The following is a 21,122-nucleotide window of genomic DNA, read 5'->3' as shown; positions in this document are numbered from 1 at the left end:
TGGGATACTCTTGTTAGCAGTGCTGGAGAGTCCAAGGGGGAGGGACCCCGTCCTCTCCCCGCCATTCAGATATCTAGTGGGGGAGAGAGAAAGCCTGCATTTTAATCAGATGCAACAACTCTTGAATTGATCATGGAGCTGTGCAAACATCCAGTGGCTGATGCAGTCACCAGCTGCCAATAAACAGTGACACTGACGCAATGTAATTCTTGGAGGAGTCTGTTTATTTGGAGATACATTTTGCTTCTGATGGTTATTTTAACAGCCTGCAGTAAAAGTATAAATCTGACATTTACCTGCTACATCAAGCAGCCTTGCAGATATGTTCAAACTTAGTATAAGTTTCTCAGTATAAAAACAGTTCAATACACAGGACACATTCACGCATCAGGAGTTGATTCACTTTTTACACTCTTCTATACATGCTATGATAATGTGATTGTGTGTACATCGGGTACAATGCTTTCCGGGGTCCAGTGTGACCTTAGTGATGTGAAAAATAAACTATATAAGAACCTCTATCTAAAAAATAACACACTTTTATATATCAGTAAACTCAGCTTACTTCCAAATGTATTTACAGAGAAAAGTAACAGAGGGACAAGGACCATTTCCAAGTTCTGCTGATTAAATTACTCCCTTCAACTGGTAAAGCATCTGAAATGCTGACGTGTTTTGCTCTGAATTCGATCTATGTACAATTTACTTTGCAACAGTGCAATTAAATAGCTCATTAATGTACTGAGATTGTGCAGTATTCATTGGCAGATCATCATCTTTGGGTCTTTCACAGTAACTCTATCACAATATCTTTTACAGATCGGAAATACATTGGCCACTGAAGGATTATTGCCCATTGGGACAGCAGGTGATAGGAGTATTGTGTAAAAGCTCAGTCTCTGAGGGAGAGAGATGCATATCTGTGTAGTTAGTAAAGCTCTTTTGGATGAGGACCTAAGCAGCAGCTGCCCAGATGTGCGGGGGTTGTGAGGGAATTTACAGTGGAAGAAAGGAGGCTCAAAAGACAGAAGTGAATGGAAATGGGTGGAGGGATAGGGAGGGTGGTACACATTAGAGCAATATTGTTGAGAGATCACCCGCTTTCTGGACTTAATACATCTCTATCCCCTGCTGAAAAGAAAGGAAGAAACAAACAGAATGGTATCTAGTTTGGTCTTCTGCGTCTCTGGCAAATACCCTGCAGGGGAGATAGCTTCTGCAAGAGCCCTGCAGTGTTCCTTAGCAGCAAATGTGGAAAAAAAAAAAAAACACCCACAACCCAAACCCTTCTCTAAGGATACAAAAGTGCCCAGGCTGGAATGCTGATGGGCGTTTCTGTTCCCTGTAGTCCATCCTTCCTGGATGCTGGATTTTAAATTCGACAAGCACTACCTTCTTTTTCGCATGCAGGTTTCAAGCCTTCCCAGCTCTTCATAGGACTGGTAGAAAATGTCAAACTCTCGGGCACCCCAGCTCCTCCAGACAGCAAGGCACCATTCCATGTTTTTGTTCTCAAAGCAGCACACAACAGTGTCCCTTGCTACGATAGCAGCTTCGACCAGCGCCCTGGGAAAGCAAGAACAGGGCTGGGGAATGGAGTGTGAACTGGGGTGCCGCTCTCCCAGAAAACAGACAGCCTCGCAAAAGTGAGACCCAAAAGTGCTTAGGGTTTGTCTTACAGTCAACGAATCTGCTTTTCTAAGAGGGCTGGAGATATTTAACACAGGAAAACATAAAGTAGTGTAACTAGTTACATTATAGCCACCTCCACCTCCCCCCAAAACCCCAAGCCACCCCAAAAAACCCCAACAGTGACATAGTTCTACAAGGCTCTTTTGATTACAACAGTACCGTGCAGTAATGTAAGGCCAGATTCGACAGACCTTCATCCCATTGATTTCAATGGGGCTGCTCACAAAGTGGGGGACTCTTCAATGGGAGGAAAGGTGGCAGAATTGATAAAGATATCCTATCTCCTAGAACTGGAAGGGACCTTGAAAGGTCATCGAGTCCAGCCCCTGCCTTCACTAGCAGGACCAAGTACCAATTTTGCCCCAGATCCCTAAGTGGCCCCCTCAAGGATTGAACTCACAACCCTGGGTTTAGCAGGCCAATGCTCAAACCACTGAGCTATCCCTCCCACCCAAAGGGAGCACTGGGGTAAAGGAAAGAGACCTGCCCCACCACAGGGACAGGGGAAACAGGAATGGCAGGAGTAGCTAGAGAGTTTGGTATTTGGCAGCTGTGGGGAAGCTGTCCTAACTCAGAGCAGCCCCCAAGGAAGTCACCCTTATCTCTCCCCCTCCCCCCACTCCTCAGAGGCACAGTACAGTATCTGGCTCCATCTTAGTGATATTGCAGCCTTGCAGACGCCTCCACACCCAGGGGAAGTAAGTTGTTGTCACTGGGAGTGCAATATTGTTGGATTTTTCATCATTTTCATCCTGCTGGTAGAGGATGAGCCGATGGACTTTGTGCCTGAATCAGCAAGGCTGCAATATTGTAAAATGGGACACGTCTAGCAACGGCCACTTCATCTGGTCTTCGACTCCCCATACTTTTCCTTCCTGTTTTTTTTAAATAAGGTGAATCTCTGAAACGAGTCCACCTAGCTAAATGGGCCTATGCAGGTAATAAAAGGGACCAAGCACTATACCTGACATGACATGGAAGTGAATGAAAGGAAGGCTTTGATTTCATGTTATCTGTGCCGTTTATTCATAAATGGCCATTCATAACACACAGCCCAGCTTAACTTCTCTTTGCTTTGTCTTGCCATGAATAGCACAATCACATATGGGTGTTTAAAGGGTCAGCAAAACCCCCCCCAACACTATACCCGGGTTATTTATTTACTTGGAAGCTCAGTTGCTACATGAAGCATTTTAAATTAATGTCCATAACGGTTTTCCACAGAGTGCCAGGAGCCACAGCTGGTACAAAGGTGCTTATTTAGAGCCAGAACGTCAACCTGCTCTGAGTGAATGAAGCCACAGACAAGCACTGCGCTCTGTAGTAAATACACTTCTTGTTCTTCACGCAGGGACTGAGTCTGCCGAGCACTGAGGACCTCCTGCCAGGTGCCGGGTGCCTGCAAAGCCCAGGAAGGCAGCACCTGGCAGGATTGGGCCAAGAGTTATCGCAACATCACCTTTTGCAAAATGAGAGGCGCTATCTTCACACTGATCCCAGCTTGGGAAACAAGGCAGCCAGTTAGAGCTCTGGAGGTGTAACTTGCTATGATGTTTCTGGGGCAGATCATGACCATTGCCTGAAGAAGCCAATTTGGATTGATCTGGCATGCGGGAGAGGATCTATCCCAACTTCTCCTGCTTGTTCCAGGATAAGGAGCAGGAGGGGCCATCCCAGCCTCAGGGCATGCTCTGCTCTACCAATCCTGGGCCATCCCAGCCTCAGGGCTGCTCTAACTTGCACTGAGGGCCTGTCTGTGTAACTGAAGCCTAATCACAGTGACTCCTCCAGCTGGGAGCTTGCTCTATGGAAGGGATTGGCAACCTTAAGCCCGCGGCCCACCAGGGTAAGCTCCCTGGCGGGCTGGGTTGTTTACCTGCCGCGTCCGCAGGTTCGGCCAATCGTGGCTCCCACTGGCCGTGGTTCGCTGCTCCAGGCCAATGGGGGCTGCGGGAAGTGGCGGCCAGCACATCCCTTGGTGCCCGCTGCTTCCTGCAGCCCCCATTGGCCTGGAGCAGTGAACCGCAGCCAGTGGGAGCTGCAATCGGCCGGGCCTGCAGACGGGGCAGGTAAACAGACTGGCCTGGCCCGCCGGGGGCTTACCCTGGCGGGCCGCGTGCCAAAGGTTGCCGATCCCTGCTCTATGGCATAGAATCCACACTAGAATGCCCCGAAGGGAGAGAGGCCAATTGGAGGATTGCAGGCCTTGCACCCTGACACTGATGGTACATTTCCCGATGGAATCCTTTGTGAACATGCAATACAGGCTCTAATTCAATCTCACCCATAGGGAGCCAGTTCTCCGGCCTTCAATACGGCAATGACTCTGCCGCGCTGCGTGCCACATTCCTTCTCCAGCCCGATAACTATGATGTCGCCACCTCGCCTACAGACAAAAGTGAGACAATCATGCTCAACAACATGGGCCATGGACAGTCAGGGAAAGCACACGTACAGTAGCTTTTCCGATTACATATGCTGAAGCTGCCAGCAGGGGGGTAGGTCTGAAATCCAGAGAGGCTCACAGACCTGGTTAAAGACAATGGGTGTACCAAACACTCTCTTTCAGGCTCAAAAGGAGGAGCAATCAAGTTCCTTATGTCATAAAAACAATTGCAGACAATTGCCCACTCAAAGCAATAGGCCAGTGAAGGCCCTGGAAGGTCAGCACTAAGCCACGTGGACTGAGGGGTTTCTCTGGCTGCAAATGCAGGGATATTGGCAGCAGGGTGTGTGCAGGTTAGGGTACATCTACACTGCAATGTAGGCCCAGGGGGTTTGCACTCCGGCTCAAGCCTAACTCCCTTCTCTTTACACACACATCACGCTAACCCAGGGCTCAGACCCAGGGTTGAAGGACCCCATGGGGGGTGGAGGGTCCAAGCCTGAGTCAAACCGGGACCCAGTATTCAAGCCCTATTGCTTTCCAGTGTGGACACAGCCCCACTGGACTCATGTTCTGGGAATCTGCTAAAGTATCCCACAATCCTATTGGCTGATTTTCTTTGTCCTCTGGACAGTCAGGTTTGGTGGACAATCAAGTTTTCCCACATTGCACCAGGAACAAAGGGCTAGAGCGGCCACATGCTGGAAGGGAACTAGGACAGTGGTTCTCAAACTGGGGCCGCTTCCAGAAGCTCCCATTGGCCTGGAGCAGCGAACTGGGGCCACTGGAGCCGCGATCGGCCGGACCTGCGGATGCAGCAGGTAAACAAACCGGCCCAGCCCGCCAGGGGCTTTCCCTACCCAAGCGGGGGCCCCAGTCTGAGAACCACTGAACTAGGACGTCTGGGATATGGCTAGTCGGACTCAGATCTGCATACCACGGTGTGGATGCTGGATACCCAGGTTTGGGTCCTGGTTAAAAAATTCTTAACCTAGAGTTGACAATCAGTGTAGAAGCTGAAGCTCTGGGTTTTCTAACCCAGGGTCCGCTGACTCCAATTCCACTTACCCTAGGCTTTCATTGCAGCATAGACATACCCTTAGAGCAGGGGTGAAAGTAAGGTAAATAACTTTAAAGGGATGGGGCCACGGACAGAAGGGGTGGGGCTGGGAGGGGTCAGCCTCCCCCAGCCAGCCCTTCTATGTTGCCTGGCGGTGATTTAAAGGGCCTGGGGCTCCGGCCACTGCTGCGGTAGAGGTGGCCGGCAGCCCCGGGCCCTTTTAAATTGCCAGGCCCTGGAGCAGCTGCCCCTTTTGCCACTCCTGTCAGCGGCCCTGGGGGGTGGGAGGGGCAAAAGGGACAGCGATGTTAAAGTGCTGCCGCGCCAGTGATTTAAGGAGGGTCCTTAAAGCACTGCCAAGGCAATGCTTTACCGTGGGCTGTGTACAGGCTGGTACCGGCGGCCACTTCTTACCGGTACGCCATACTGACCCGTACCGGCCCACTTTCACCTCTGCCTTAGAGGCAGAAAGCCAGCAAAAGCAGTGGTGAACATGACCCTGAGAAGAGGCAGAGGGACAGCTTCTTGGGCAGAGGATTCACAAGAGTGGCAGGTGTGGGGATTTCTGGGCAAGAAAACTGCCTGCTGATGTTCGTTTCTACTCTGTCCATGGAAACAAGTTTTTGAGTACATTTTTTTTTTTTAAATAAACAAGATGGCACCAAGAATACACCTGATTTGTATCAGGATTTCTTGTCCTAATGGAAACAATCCTGCCAGACCTCAAATTTGCCAAATGGGCAATGCTAGATACCATCCAAAAGTTGTAGAAATGTTGGTTTCTAACTTGAAATTCTGGGACAGTTACGTAGTTTTTTTGTTGAATCTTACTGCTAGACACCACCCTGGGTAAGTTTGATGTGAAATTACAATTAGAAACAAAACCCAAGTCCTTGAGAGCTTCCCTAAAGCCAAACTAACTCATGCTCCACTTGTGACTCGGATCTGGTTTGCTGAGTATGTGTTTACCTCGGGATCCAGATGAGGTCTTTAACTGGAAGAATCTTTACAGCTTGGAGATGAGATGTGTTCTCATCTGTTGGTGTAGCATCATTTTCAGATCTGTCTGGGGAAGGGATCAGTTCATGAAACTTGTCGGACTCCTCGCAATCCATGGAGAAAGGCGCGCTAGATGAGCTTGCAGGGGAGCTCGGCAGACTGGAGAAGGACCTAGTTATTCTGTTAGAAGGGGAGGATGAGTAAGAAGACACGGAGCAATAGTCTGTGAGGGAGTCCTGATGGTTTAATATTTGTGTGCCCAGCTCCGGGCTGTAGATAATGCTCATGTCAGCCAGAGAGTTACTCTCAAGCACCGTCCTGTGTACAGCTGTTGTAGCAGGGATCCCTGCGGAAGGCTGCTGGATTGTAAACATGTCTCTTAAAGGGCTGCGGTCACCACAGAAGTACCGCGCGCAGAGCTGATAGGTTGCAGTATGGTACATCACCAGGTAGTTCGTTTTATCATCCAGGCACCAAATCACTTCCTCCCCATGGTACTCGGAGTTACACGCCATAGATGTGATCACAGATGGAGGGTTGTAGGGCTCCAGCCTCCTGTTTATATCTATGGTCACGCAGTCTATGATGAGAATCCCAGGGCCATTGCTGTACCAGACCTCGGCACCGCTGTTTGTTATTTCCATGGCTTTCACAGGGTAGGGGTTCTGCCGGGGGTCACTGTCCAAGATGTTGAACTTGGACCTATTTGCAGTGTGTGAGCACAAGTAGGAGCAGCTGTCCTCTGGGATGCCACGTGCCACTGAAAAAACTGCCACAAGTCCATCTGACAGTCCAGCCAGCACCAGGTAGGAGTTCTGTGGGAGAGAGAGAGAGAGAGAGAGAGATTTGTTTCTCTATGTAGATGGTATCTTGGGAATCTGACTCACTGTGTGACCACGGGCACATGCCAGAACCCTCCCTATGTCTCGGCTCCCTCAGCTGTGAAACAGATAGAATAACGCTCACCTCACAGAAGGGGAGTTGGGTTTTTCCAATGTATCAGACTGTAAGAATGTGTCTATCCCAGGTGCTTGGTGCCTCTTAACACTTTATCATACTGTGAAAACCAAACCCAGGAGCCTGACCCTGACAAGTACCTTACCCTTCCTAGGTACAACCCTCAAACCAGGACCCACTCCTGGTACAAACATGATTTTGCAGCATGCCCCAAAAGTCAGCAAATTCAGGCGATTTCAGACCAAGGCAGGGGGAATGAGTTCCAAGGCCAAGGCCAAGGGCCGAGGCTCCTCTGCCGAGTATAACTAAGTCTACGTCTACACGTGTAGCGTAGACGCGATAAATTGATCCCCGATCGCTCTCCCGTCGACTGCTGTACTCCAGCTTGGCAAGAGGCGGAAGCAAAGTTGACGGGGCAGCCGCAGCAATTGACTCCGCGCCGTGAGGACGCAAGGTAAGTCAAACTAAGATACGCCGACTTCAGCTACGCTATTCTCGTAGCTGAAGTTGCGTATCTTAGGTCGATCTCCACCCCTAGTGTAGACTAGGCCTAAGAAATTCTAGCCCAAGCACCTCCACAGAGCTTAGCTTATCACACAGGGAGAAGGGCAGTCACACAAGGAGGTGAGTCACAGGCCATTTAGGTCATAAAAGGTCAAAAATCAACATCTATATCCATAACACAAAGGGGAGCAAAAAGACAGAGTAACCCATCACTTAGAGAACACTGGGAACAGCAACCTGTGAAAGTTGGATCCCCTGGTCTGGCAGGCTGCAGATGCTGGTAACTTTATGTGAGTAAGAAAACTGCTTAGGAAAAGATTGTAACTTGCTAAGATTAAGATTTAGTCACTAGAAAGCATGTTTCATTTTGTTTTGTTTGTAACCAGACCTGTCTCTTTTCCCCTTGTTTAGTGTCACTTAGATCTCTGTTCTTTGTTAACAAACCTAGTCTTCTTTTGTTACAAAATCATCTCAATGCTGTGTATTAAAGTGAAGTGTGAGTCTCCTGATAGGCTGATGTGTGCTCTGTCCTTTTGGAGGCAGCGAACATAGAAATTTCTAAGAGTGTCCAGTGAGTGACGGGACACTGCAGTGGGATATCTGTGGGGAACTGAGGTTCACTGATTGTTACCTGCAAGGCCAAGTTTAGACTGGCAGAGTCTTGAAGAGTATGCTGCAAGGCTGGTGCATCAGGGAGCTGACACATCTTAGCGGTAGCAAAGCTCTCACTCTTGCTAAGACAGAGGGATAACAGAGTAGCTCGCAGATCTGGGTGTCCTAAACATTACGTCACAGAAGGTCATTTTACATTAAAGAGTTTTGATGGGGAATTGTCAGTCAGTTCTACTAGCCACATTTTAGCAGGCTTTAGCTGGACAGTGAAAGCTATTCTCTGACCTTTCACTCCTTCCGCCCCCATCCCCAGCTCTGAGTCACGGTTAGATCTTTTCAACTCCTCCGCAACTAAGTGCCTTGGGAGAAGTCAGTCTGGCTAGCAAGCGATGCATTTCTTTTGGCTTAGCATCATAAAAGTCTATTTGATCTCCTTGGTTCGTGTCAGCTACAACAGAACAGAACAAGGTAGCTTTCAGACTCAATGGGCCAGCTTCTCAGTGTGTATAATTCAGCATAGCTTCACTGAAGTCAACACAGCTGCGTCAACTATACTAGCTGGGGATCGGGCCCAATATATCCCAAGGAATATTACAAAACACTTAGACAACGTTAACACCATCACTGTGGAGGCAAATTCAGCAGCCATTTTATGCTCAGCCACAGCATGATTCAAGCCTGGGACATTAGAACCTGTTTTATTCAGGCACTGAGGTTGCCCCCAACACTTTGGCAAGCATGGCATGAGAATTCCTGCCCCAAGAAGGGGCTTGAACCCACATTTGTCACTGCATATCCCGAGGTAAGAGTGCTAGCCACTTAACATGCAAGAGCTATGAAAGCCACATGCTCACAAGGGCTAGACACTTCATTGATGCTATCAAGGCACCAGTGTGTTGGGAGGTGGTGGACGCAAGGCAGACCTCTCCAAACCATGGTATTAAAAAAGTGACCAAACCCAAGCAGCACAGCAGCCTCCGTTAACGTTAAGTAACTTTCTTGGAATTCACTTGCGACATTTTAGCGGAGAGAAGAGCCAACGAAAACACAGAAACAAAACTGCATTGGAAGCCTCTGGCCTGCCAAAAGTCCAGCTGTGCCAGTGAGAATGGCCTCTAGATGGGGGCGTGTGCCATACTGTACAGCACAGAGGGTGAGCCTGCGCCAAGACGTTCTGTCCTCATAACTACAGTACAGTGTAAGGCTTAAAGCCTACTGGAATTCACCAGATACCAGGTAAACGAAGTCCTCAAACAACACAGACTTTGTCACTCCCCCATCCCATTTCCCTGGCTGATCCTTCTGGCACAGAAGACTTTGGCAGGCTACAGCTTTTAAATGCAGCTTTTGTTTTTTTGTGTTCTAGGCTCCTTATGAAGGCCAGGTCCCGACACACGTTCCAACCTCTCTCTTGCTTTTCTTTGTGAAAATATTGGAAACAGATTGAAAAGGAAATTGCTTTTGGGGGGGTCTGGAGGATTTTATTGTTATCTGGTCATCAGAATTAATCATAAAAATTAACCACCAAAATTACACTTTCAGTTCCTCTGGTGGTTTGTTTTGTTTTGTTTTGTTTTGTTTTTTGAGGCGGAGGGTTTATTTTCAGGGCTTCACTCTGTGCCTTTCAAATGTCTATGGTGTTTCCTTTGGATGAGAAAAGAAGCATGGGAAACTATTCTTTTGGATCTGTCTTCCCAAATGTAGCCAGTCAAAAGTATTTCCCTTATGAGCAAAATCCCAGGGCAGTGATCTGACTGTGTGTTACTTCAGGTTTAATCAGCTAGCTGGCTCTTGTGCTTGGAAAAGGCCGATGTTCCCATCTGCCTTAGCGCAAGATTCTTTTCTCTTTAGAGGCTTATTCCATACAGCAAGCTTGACCAATTAAGACAACAGGCCTTATGTGACTCGTTCAGCAAAATTGTCAACTCTTGTAAACAAGTTTAGCTTCTTGCAGACCTTGCATGCACTTCCTCCTGGTGATTGGCCTGGCCATACACAGATAAGGCCATACACAGAAAGGAGAAAAAAATATCCTAGAAGGAATTCTGCTGAAAGGACATTAATTGGGGGGGGGGGGGGGGGGAACGGGGAGGGAGAATTGTTTAGATTCAATATTATTGTAGGGCCTGGAATTATTTATTACAGTCACTAGACATATCACAATCTGGAAAGAATCCAGGAGACCTAGGACCCACTAGAAATCCCATAGGGTTGTAATCAGTGTGACAGCAGAAAGTCTCAAAGTGAAAGGCACATTCTACTCTTCTGGACAAAATACAAGGTAGCAGAAGAAAGATAAGTCAGGTGTCAGGCATCAAATATCGGGGAGGAAAAGTTCTGTAGCTTTGGGAGCCAGAAAAAGTCAACAGGAGCAGCCTCCCAGAAGGTGAAATTCATTCCTGTGTCAGCACCAGGTCTGTGCACCCTGTAAATCCCACTTACCCGAAGGGCGAGGTGGGATGTAAGCAGCGCACACTAACCCTGCGCTCACCCTCTGTTCAGGGACACATCTCACTAACTATACAGCAGTCTGAGCCACTGAATCAGAAATGCACAGTAACACAGAATGAACACAGGGTATAAAATAACTCCCCACAACCTCATTACCACTGTGAAAACTGTTCTGTGCAGTTACTAGACATAGCATGTTGGCATGCGAATAAGCTTTCAGATAATTAGAGATATTGAAAATAAATGGATAATAATGTGACTTTTTCACTCTAGATGGTTACAGGTAAAACCGAGGATAATCTAACCAATCAGAAAATATTTTTATATATATCCTAAAACTTGACGGTAATAGCCAATAATGCCACATTTCTCTTAAGAGCCTGCTCATGCTAGGATTTTAAATGTCTCCAAAAAGAAGACTGCTAGCTATACACCACGTAATGCCTCCCGTTGTTATTACCAGGGGGAGATAATATCCCTAGCCTGCCTTTTGTTGTATGCAAATTCCTAACCCAAGAGAAAAAGGGCTATTGCTAAGGCATAGGAGATACTTATGCATGTATACATGTAGACTTTCCAATAAATATGCGCTTAAAAGAAATACTCAAGTCCTACATTAGGAATTAACCAGTATCTATCCTAATCACTCAGTTACTTCCCTTCTACCCATCTTCTCATTCACTTACACTAATTTTTTTCTAATGATGAGGTGGAAATGCAGCTGGAAAGCTTCAATGTAAAGAAAGCAGGTGTATTTTGACTACCACCCTAGCAGGTTCTGAAGTGCTATTTCTAGACCCTCCTGCCTCAAGTTCTCTCCATACCACTTTCAGGCCTCTGCTCTCCTTGGCTGGGAAGCAGAGACCTGTAAACTGCTCTTTTTGCTCTGCCAGCAAGTTCTAGTGTAGAGGAGATCACAGCAATGTCCTTTAGTTATGCAGAGGATAGTGAAAAACAACATTATCTTGGACTCCATAAGCAGAGCCTTTGGTTCAACTGATACCCTTTTCCAATGGTGAGAAACATTCCTCTTTACCTTTTTTATAACAGGCACTGCTAAGAAGCAGCTCACGGTAGCCGGAGTGTCTAATCCCTTTTGTGGAGTATTTAAAGGACACATGCCTTGTAAGCCATATACATAAATCTTCTGGTCCTGCAAATGAACAAGAGCAGATGAAATTATGTTGAATTCAGTAATAATTTAACTTAGCTGCTTTTCACATGAACACGTAAACTGTCTCAAATTTGTTCCCTATAAAACGGTCCAATTTGTATTTCTGGAAGTCAAAAATCTCCACTTTGGATTTAATTTAGTTCTTTTTTGGCCAACTTTTATCTTAAAAGTCCTCTCCCGGATGATTGCTTTGGCTTCTGTGATCTGGCTGGAGAGGCTTGGATTCCCCTTAATGCAATGTACAAGGATCAGATTTTTACCAAATCTGCAATCAGGTGAAAATATGATTGACTCCACACATAGTTCACATCTACTAACGTTATTAGGGAATTTTCTGCCAGGAAAATCAAAATTACATATGTTGTTTTGGTTAGTTTGCTGAACCGAACCAAAATATTTCATTTTGAGTCAGTTCAACGTCAAACTGCATCTCCCTGAGGTATTGCATTGCCTTATGGAAGATGTAGTTCAGATGCTTCATGCCCCCACCCTACTATATGGACTGGGCCTCTTGGCTGCACTACAGCTCCCATGATGCACTGCAGTTTCCCCTCTGAACAAGCTGTAGGGTTTATCATGGGAGATGTAGTCCAGCCTGGGAGCCCAGCCCATACAAAAGAATGAGGGCATGAAAAAACAGAACTACAGCTCTGAGGAAACGGTGTGGCACCGTAAGAAGATGCAGTTTAATGCTGAAGTTACTTAAAACTAAACTTTTAATTTCAGTTCCAGTTGAAACAAAATATCTCATTTGTCAAAATATTTAATTTTTAATCAAAAATGTCAAAATGAAATGTTTCAACCTTTCTAAATTTAAATTTTTCTGATCTTTTCTTTCTGTGAAAAATGCCTATATTTTAAACTTTTTTTGACCTGATTCAGGACAAATAAAATGTCAAAATATCAGAATTACCTGCAGGGATGTAAATTCCAATTTTCACTCAGCTCCAGTGTCCATGCACACGCAATTAGAGCTGATTGAATGATCTATTACAAATAATTCACCCAATTCATCTAGCCCTTTTTCCATTTGTGAAGCTCTGACTTTTAGCAATTCATTTATAATGGTTCAACGGCTTTTGCAAGAACATTCTTGTTTTGTGTCAGAGCCTGGTTACACTCAACATAGTTCTGTCGGAGGAGTAGATAGGGACCTAGAGAGATAAATCCACTGCGCTATCTTGGTCTTATCTTCTTAGGCAGGGATTTTAAAGGGCATAGGAGAGATAGGCCCCCATTTCCCACTAACTTCCAACTCCCTTCATCCTCTTTTTAAATCCCCAGTCTCAATGTGTTTTCGTCCACCCCTTCCCCTTATCATTTACAGCAGTGTTTCCCAAACTTGGGACGCCGCTTGTGTAGGGAAAGCCCCTGGCGGGCCGGGCTGGTTTGTTTACCTGCCCCGTCTGCAGGTCCGGCCGATTGTGGCTCCCACTGGCCGTGGTTCGCTGCTCCAGGCCAATGGGAGCTGCTGGAAGTGGCACGGGCCAAGGGACGTACTGGCCACCGCTTCCAGCAGCTCCCATTGGCCTGGAGCAGCAGCGATCAGACGGACCTGCGGACGTGGCAGGTAAACAAACCGGCCCTGCCCGCCAGGGGCTTTCCCTACACAAGCGGCGTCCCAAATTTGGGAAACACTGACTTACAGATAGGATTCTTTATCAGATAGAATCTCTCAGTGCTGGTGTGCTATAACCTGAGACAGTTTTATGTTGGACAGCTGTCGTTTCCATGTTCATTCAGAACGGCAGAACCATGGTCTTGGGACCAGTAGGCTCTAAACACTAGCTAAATAACAGGTGGAAACAATATACCAGTGAGAAAGCAGATGTAAAGTTTGATTGCCCATTTGAGACATCCATTGTCATGCGGATTCTCTGAGCTTTACATTACTAATTTATTAAGCTAATAGCATGTTTCTTTATAACACACACGAATAAAGATTTCTCCAGTAGGGCAATGAAGCGCACACAACCAACAAGAAGAGCTCACATTTCGGATAACGTTTACCTCTGTGGCAGTCCATAGTGCACTCTGAACTTTTAACTGGCAGCATAACTTCATTCCTGGGCAGCTCATTCTCTCCACTTCTATGAGTCCTTTCTCTGTATTTACCACAGTGTAGTTTCTGAAAGGAGCAAATGTAATTTGCTATTGCAACGGTGCCAACAGTAAAACAGCATTAGCAAGTATTTGCAATTAATGTGTTTACACTGTACAATTTGGAGATCGCCTAGTATTTTTGGCCAGATCATGCATACTGTCAGCTCCTTAGCTACCCATAATCTTTTTTTGGGGAGAGGAAAGTATATCATAAAGGGAAAAAAATTCAGACACTTAAAAGCTCTTTCTGCTATTAACTGTTTGCTAAGTGTACTCCAACTGTTGTCTTGTTACTCTGATTATTTTGCTGGCTAAATGAAAGAAGTGACACATCAAGAAAGGATGAAGGCCCTTGAGGTGGTAACATAATTTTTAAAAATTTGATTAATGAATATTTTTGTGAATAAAAGCACTATGTTTGTTTCACTATGATTCACTCTGATTTTATATGGGTATTTGAACAAACCCTGGGTATTCAAAAATGGGTATATGAATCCCAGAAGTTGCAACTATTTTAGCATAAGTAGTTATAAGTTCTGAAATATGTAAGAGATGTGCATAACTTGTTACTCTCCTGTCTAAAATGATTTAGTTATCCAATTAGGGAGCAGAAATAATAATGTATGGCTTAAGTAATCAACCAAATGCTATGAATGACAAATAGTGAAAGCAAGGAAGAATAGAAAAGGATAAAAACAAACCATCTACCTGGTGTCTTCCTTCCCATCCCAGAATACCACAGTGTATTCTTGGCCTTGGGAAGAAAAGAAGGAAGACTGCTTCCCACAACACAGCAGGTACATGAAAGTAGAAAACGTAGGATCTTTCATCTGTCCTACAACAGAAATGGCCAATGGACGCTGAGAAAAAAAATAAAAAGTACATACGCTGAATAGTGTGTACACAGCAGAGATTCTTTTGCAGGTCAAGAATAAACAATACATTCATAATAATCACTATTTATTACATCTATAGTTCCATAGGCTGCGGAGCTCAAAAGAACCTAAGGGTGCCCAAATCTGCACCAAATCCCTTAAACTTCTTTCAAAATCCTGTCCCATAGGTGCTCCCTGAGCTTTGCATTTCAGTGTAAAACCAACATAAATTACAAGAATCAAGGCTGATCCCTCTCCTTCCACCCCTCTCTCATTAGGATTTTATCTATGAGCCTCTTGCGCTTTGAAAATTTAGGGAAGAGAGCCACGCTCATCACAGAGTATAAGTGTTTGTAAATCAAAGCTCTGCCTGGCCCTTACGTGAAGGACTGTGGCTCCAAACATGCAAAATGATTAAAGAAAGATATCGTACAGTGTAATCTCCTTTTGTATTTGAAACCCTTTCCTGTCCCCATGGTGCCTTTTTTTCAAAGCTCCTGAATTCCTTATAGATGTATTCACAGCATGACACATCAGTGGTTTTTAGTAATCAAGGGTGGAATCTTGCCCCACTGAAGTCAATGAGAGTTTTGCCATTGACTTCAATAGGCCATGATTTCACCTTAAGGGTAAGCATACCGTTGCTCCACTCATGGAACCCAAACTGAAGTCAATGGAAGTCAAGGGCCCAATCACTAGCAGGTGTAAACGGGTGGAGCGTCTCCACTGATGTCAGCGGAGCAGTGCCCATTGATACCAGCTGAGGATCTAGCCCTTAGCATGTAGAGGGGGGCTGCCCCGGTAACAAGCAGTAGATAAATGGTCGAAAAGCATCAATTGTCAGGCCCCCCTTGTACCTTTTCTGGCTTAGTGTCCCAACATTCCATCATGAGCGTCTGCATTCTGTGGAACTGCACTTCCCCCGGCTGCCCCAGAATGGGCCGGATCCCTTTAGACAACTTCTTCGCAATCTGAAGCTGATGTTGTCCGAGCACAGGCCGCTGTCCAGACAATAGTTCATATAGGACCATTCCATAGGAGAACATGTCCACCTACGGCAAATATCACACAGTTAAGCAATTAGCTGCCTCCATAGATGGGGTATGGCTATTTCTTTGGAAGGGAGTTTTATTGTATTGCTAGAATTTGGGATAACATTGACAGCAGTGATGGAAACCAAACAATACATAAACAAGCATTAAGAGGTAATAAAATAAGATCAGCAGCACATGCATGGAAGGTGAAATGCACCCCTGTGCAGTGGGCCAGGCTTAGGCATCTCTTAAGTGCTGCATAGCCCTTAAGCTGGCTGGTACGCACCGGGTTAATTTCTTCTAGAAAGAATGAATGGACCTAAACGAACAATCCAAATCACTTTGTTCCCCGCAAGGAATCGTCCATGGCACATACAGACATTTCCAATCTAGCTGCAATCAGTGTTATGAACAAGGAGTCCAGTTTGCATGTGCCTTGCTCATATCTTGAGGACGGTTAACACACCACCACCACACTTAGTTTCTTCATCAGTGATTCCATTAAATCAGGTCTCTTTGCAAAAGTGTGTGTCTCAAGTTAAGATTCCTAAATCCAGTTAGGCACCTAAATAATGGTCTGATTTTTTAGAGGTGCTGAGTACCTGAAGAGAATTTGTTGTTGGGCACCTCTGAAAATCAAGCTATTTACCTAGGTGCCTAAATATGTATTCAGGAGCACAACTTTAGGCACCCACTTTTGAAAACCTTGGCTTTAGTCAGCACATGTGATAAAACTCCATGAAGGGCCTTGATGAGCATCTTTTTCACTGGATTATAGATGAGAGTTGTGCCACTCTAATGGAAATTTCGTAGTTACCTTTTCATCATAGACTATTCGAGGCCTAATCTCTGGGGCTTGGTATCCAGGAGTGCCTTCCACTCCAAGAGCTCCTTCATGGAATGACTGCCGAGAAATCCCATAGTCAGACAGTTTGATGTTGACATGCTCTTTAATGTCCAGGGACCACACTAAAATATTGTCTGACTTTAGGTCACAGAATATGATGTTCTTCTTATGCAGGTAGGCAAGGCCCGTTGCAATCTGATATGCTATTTTCTGGGTCAGCATATGCCCCAGTGGCACAAAGGAAGCCCCTGTTATAAAGGAAAAACGCTGTGTTCAGTAGAACAAACTTTCATAAAGATGATAGTTCTTGTCATTTTAATCTGACCTAGTGTAAACAATCTACCTGTTAAAATGTCACTCTGAATGGGATGATCTGAAGGGGCACCATTCACGTTACTTTAGACAGAACTCTGTCAATTTTTTTTTAACCCCCTTAATTTCAGCGGTTCATAACGCTCTCATAAAAATTAATGTTGGGCTGAAACTAGACAAAGTGCTGATATGCAGACAGGGCCAAGTTATTAAAGGGGCCTCATCCCAGTTCTGGATTTTACACCATTAATTTAACAGCAGCAAAATTACAGGTACATAAGATAGCATTTAGATCTCTAAATATCTGATTTGCATGGGGAAAATTGCACAAGCAGAATTAAAATGATATTTGGATACCCAATCCCCATTCATTTTAAGGGGAACTGGGCATACACATTTCTTACATAGTTTTGAAAAGCTCAGCCTTATTGCCAGTTTTCATGAGACCCCACCAAAGTCCCAACTTGAGAGAAATTCCATCGCTGCCCACCGAACTTGGAAAAAAACATTATTTCCTTCTACCTCTCAAAAAATAGCTTCAGTGTTGCAGGCCATTTGCTCACACTGTGATATGGGGATTTCATTATTTTCAGGGAACAGGTTTGGGGCTGTTACCTTTGGACTTTCCAGATAACACAGTCGTGAGGCTGCCCAAGGGGGCCAACTCTAAGGCAAAACAGAGAGGATGGATGCTAATCCCAATCAAGGAAACGATGCAGGGGTGTTGCAAGGAGTGGAGCATGCTGGCTTCCTGACGGAACTCTGAGAAGTTCTTCATGGCGTCCATAGCTCGCAAGTGCTTCAGCATGGTATCTAGCAAAACACACAGGCCTCTTTTCACTTCAGCACATGGCATTGCAATAGGTGAACCAAGCAATGAGGCTTTAGCAGTTTTCTTTGAAAGCTAAAACTGTTTATAGGATTCTAAGAGCTAAGAAAACTACTGTAGGAAACAAACAATGTCTTTGCTTATTCTGATTATGCTGCTTTGGGCCTTCCCCTCCTTAGCATGAGCTGCTATTAGGCATTATTGCTACTGTCAGTGGGAGTTACACAAGTGCATTAGGAAGCAACTGGGGGTGGGATTTTTTGACTTAGGAGTGTAAGACCCACTGAAAGTCAGTGGGACTTGTGTTCTTCCATAATGTAAGTGCTTTTGAAAATCCGTCCCTATTCTCTTTAGAGCAGGGAGTCAGCAATTCATAAGCAGCATGTTACTATTATATAAAACTTCCAGCGCAAGAGACTTGCCCCCTCTGACTGCAACCCCAGCACAGGAGCCGTGCACAACAACAGTCCTCGTGCTAAGGGAAAGCAGAGGCCATTCATGGCTAGCCTTGCTGTTTGCGCTTGCCATTGGTGCAGTAGCTGTGCTCCTCCACAGTTCATGGAGGCACTGTATGCTTCCCCTTTAAAACCAGAAGTGAGGACAGTGAGGTGCTCTCTCCCAGTCTCCAAGGCTGTGGAATAGCCTCCCAGGGGCAATGAGGGAAGCCCCATGATTTGTGATCTAAAACTAAACTGGCCAAAGTACTGGTAGACTCACCATACTAGCCCCCATGGGATTGACCGGATGATCTAACTGACCTTTCCTGCGTTTAACTTCTAGGACTCGCTATCAGTCCCAGTGAAGGGAGCACCTCAGAGAAGACCAGCTTTCAGAAGGTATGAAGACTGAGTTAGTAGTAGTAGTAATATTTGTATTATGGTAGAGGTCCCAATTAAGCCGAGTGCTAGGTGCTGTACAGACACATGAGAGACAGTCCCTGCCCCAAAAAGCTGACAGTCTAAGTAGAAAAGACACAGGAAGTATCATCACCCCCATTTTACAGATGGAGAACTGAGGTACAGATTGATTAAATGACTTGGCCAAGGTCACAGCTGGAAACTGAACCGAGATCTCTGGAGTCCCAGTCAAGTGCCTTGTCCATGCAACCACCTCTCTATAGCCAGACGGCTCAGGTTATGAAAGTCACGAGGAAGATGGAAGCAGGGAGATTTTGTCTTCTCCCCCAAACTGAGGGTCCGCCTTGTCAGAGCTCCCAGCCCCCTGCTGGCCAGCACGTGAGGTTTCACATCAAATCGGAGAATGCAACTCGAACCCCCAGTGCGGAAGTGCACTGTGTGCCAATGACCGCCATCTGGCCTCAGTTCTCCATTTCTTAGGCATGTTTTCATAGGGTAAGCCTACACTGCACAAAACCTCTGCAGCAGCATGTCTCAGAGCCCAGGTCAGCTGACTCGGGCTTGCGCTGTGGGGCTAGAAATCGCAGTGTAGGCATTCAGGCTCAGGCTGGAGCCTGGGCTCCCAGACCCTCCCTCCTCCCCAGGTTTCAGAGACCAGGCTCTGGCCCAAGCAGGAACATCTACACTGCTATTATTAGCCTCCTAACGAAAGCCCCATGACTCCAAGTCAACTGACCCAAGCGCCGAGATTTGCTGCTATAGGGTTGTTGTTGTTTTTTGCTGCAGAGATGTACCCAAAAAGGCTTTTTTCAAATACATCAATCTTCCTTCCCTTACAAGTTTTGCTGTATATTGGGAAGCTGTATTTAAATAGATGCTGCCAGCCCTTAGCAGACTGAAGACGATTCAATCATAACTCGTAAACTCATTACGGACAGAGCAGATTTAAAAACATTACCCCCCCCCCACACACACACACGCATTCTGTGCACTGTACCTGTAGCCGAATTAGGAGAACTCTTGCATTTCTTAATCTGATATCTCTTCACTGCCACTGGTTTTCCTTGGTATTTTGCCTGATATATAATGGTTCCACTTCCACCCTGGCCAAGAACATTGTTTTCATTTTCACTGTATTCTAGTTTACTATTTTCCAGAAATAGTCTGCCAGTAATGTAAAAAAAATATATATATGTTTAAAGGAACTGTCAATTGTACAGTTAATCTGATTTTTTTCACACTTTTAAAAAGATTTTCATCTCAATAAAAGGTTTCCACTGCGAGGATGAGACTGTAAAAGTCACTTTGTTGTCCTTAGATATTTTGCATGCTGGTACACATTGCACATTTTTCTCACAGGAAGAGCGACGTGGGCAAACCTGCAAAATGGGCTGTCCACTGAGTCGAACATCTCTCATCGGAAACCAACAAGATCCCAAAAGGCATCAAGGTGCCAAGCTCCGTTTCTAGGCTGATGATGTAAATCCAGCTGATATGGACAACGTGTGGCCAGTTTAATAGGGTTTTACTTCCTTTGCCTTCCAGCAGGACTTGGCCGTGCTCTGAAATCTGATTATTCTAAGCAGCCCGCTGTTACCAGGCTGCAGTTCATCATTTCCCCACCCTTCCCAAGACAGCTTTTACAGCCACTCTGACATCAAACATTTCCACTTTCCTTGTTGTATTAGTCAAATAAAACTCTCACAAATGACACCCCCGATGAGGGCCCACATGCCGCAGTGTTGGCAAGTTTATCCAGAATGATCCATTAAAACTACCTGGAGAAAGGAACACCCGCTGTTAAAATGATTTATTTGATGGGCATACATGACTCAGCGCAAATGTTGGGAGCTCAGGGAGCAGCTGGTTAGAGCCCTCAGAGCTCTGCACCATGTCCAATCATAGGCACCGACTCCGGGGCTGGAGCACCCATGGGGAGCTCCTCACCTCCGCCTCTGCTTCGCCTCCGCCTCCTGCCCTGAGCACGCCACTTCTCCCCCTAGCTCCCAGTGCTTCCTGCCACAGCAGCAGCAAGCACTGGGAGGGAGGGGGCAGGGTGGGGAAGGCAGCGTGCTCGGGGAAGAGGCGGGGCTGGGCGGGGATTTGGGGAAGGAGTCCAATAGAGGCAGGAAGGGGGCAGAGTTGGGGTGGGGGCTTTGGGGAAGGGGTTGGAATGGGGGCAGGCAGGGGCAGGGCATGGGTGGAGTTGGGGCGGGGCCAGCAGGTCACGAGCTCCCACGGGTGCTGGGAAAAGTTGGCGCCTATGTGCCCAATAGAAAGATCTGAGTCATACAGACAGCATGAGCTGTAAAGGTCACAGGACTGCTGTCTAAGTGCCCAGATGTCCTTATGAAGGACCTCCACGCATTTTATACGCGAATTCAGTGTTTCCCAAACTTGGGACGCCGCTTGTTTAGGGAAAGCCCCTGG

General features: G+C 46.1%; 1 protein-coding gene across 1 annotated transcript in view; it reads right to left on the bottom strand.

Annotated features, from left to right (window-relative positions):
• Positions 1-203: 203 nt before the first annotated feature.
• Positions 204-21,122, bottom strand: part of LRRK1 (leucine rich repeat kinase 1) — a 71,097-nt gene continuing 50,178 nt past the window's right edge. Inside the window, exons 19-28 of the mRNA XM_034784902.1 lie at positions 19,690-19,889; positions 17,622-17,819; positions 16,665-16,942; positions 15,671-15,865; positions 14,647-14,798; positions 13,846-13,963; positions 11,698-11,814; positions 6,108-6,952; positions 3,977-4,078; positions 204-1,566 (exon numbers count right to left, since the gene is read on the bottom strand). Of these exons, the coding sequence (XP_034640793.1) occupies positions 1,389-1,566; positions 3,977-4,078; positions 6,108-6,952; positions 11,698-11,814; positions 13,846-13,963; positions 14,647-14,798; positions 15,671-15,865; positions 16,665-16,942; positions 17,622-17,819; positions 19,690-19,889 (2,383 nt within the window). The 3' untranslated portion in view covers positions 204-1,388. The remainder of the gene's footprint in view (positions 1,567-3,976; positions 4,079-6,107; positions 6,953-11,697; positions 11,815-13,845; positions 13,964-14,646; positions 14,799-15,670; positions 15,866-16,664; positions 16,943-17,621; positions 17,820-19,689; positions 19,890-21,122) is intronic.

This window comes from Trachemys scripta, chromosome 10, assembly GCF_013100865.1.
Source record: "Trachemys scripta elegans isolate TJP31775 chromosome 10, CAS_Tse_1.0, whole genome shotgun sequence".
Lineage (NCBI taxonomy): Eukaryota > Metazoa > Chordata > Testudines > Emydidae > Trachemys > Trachemys scripta.
Note: the sequence above shows the minus strand (reverse complement) of the source record. Positions and strands in the feature narration are given on the sequence as shown.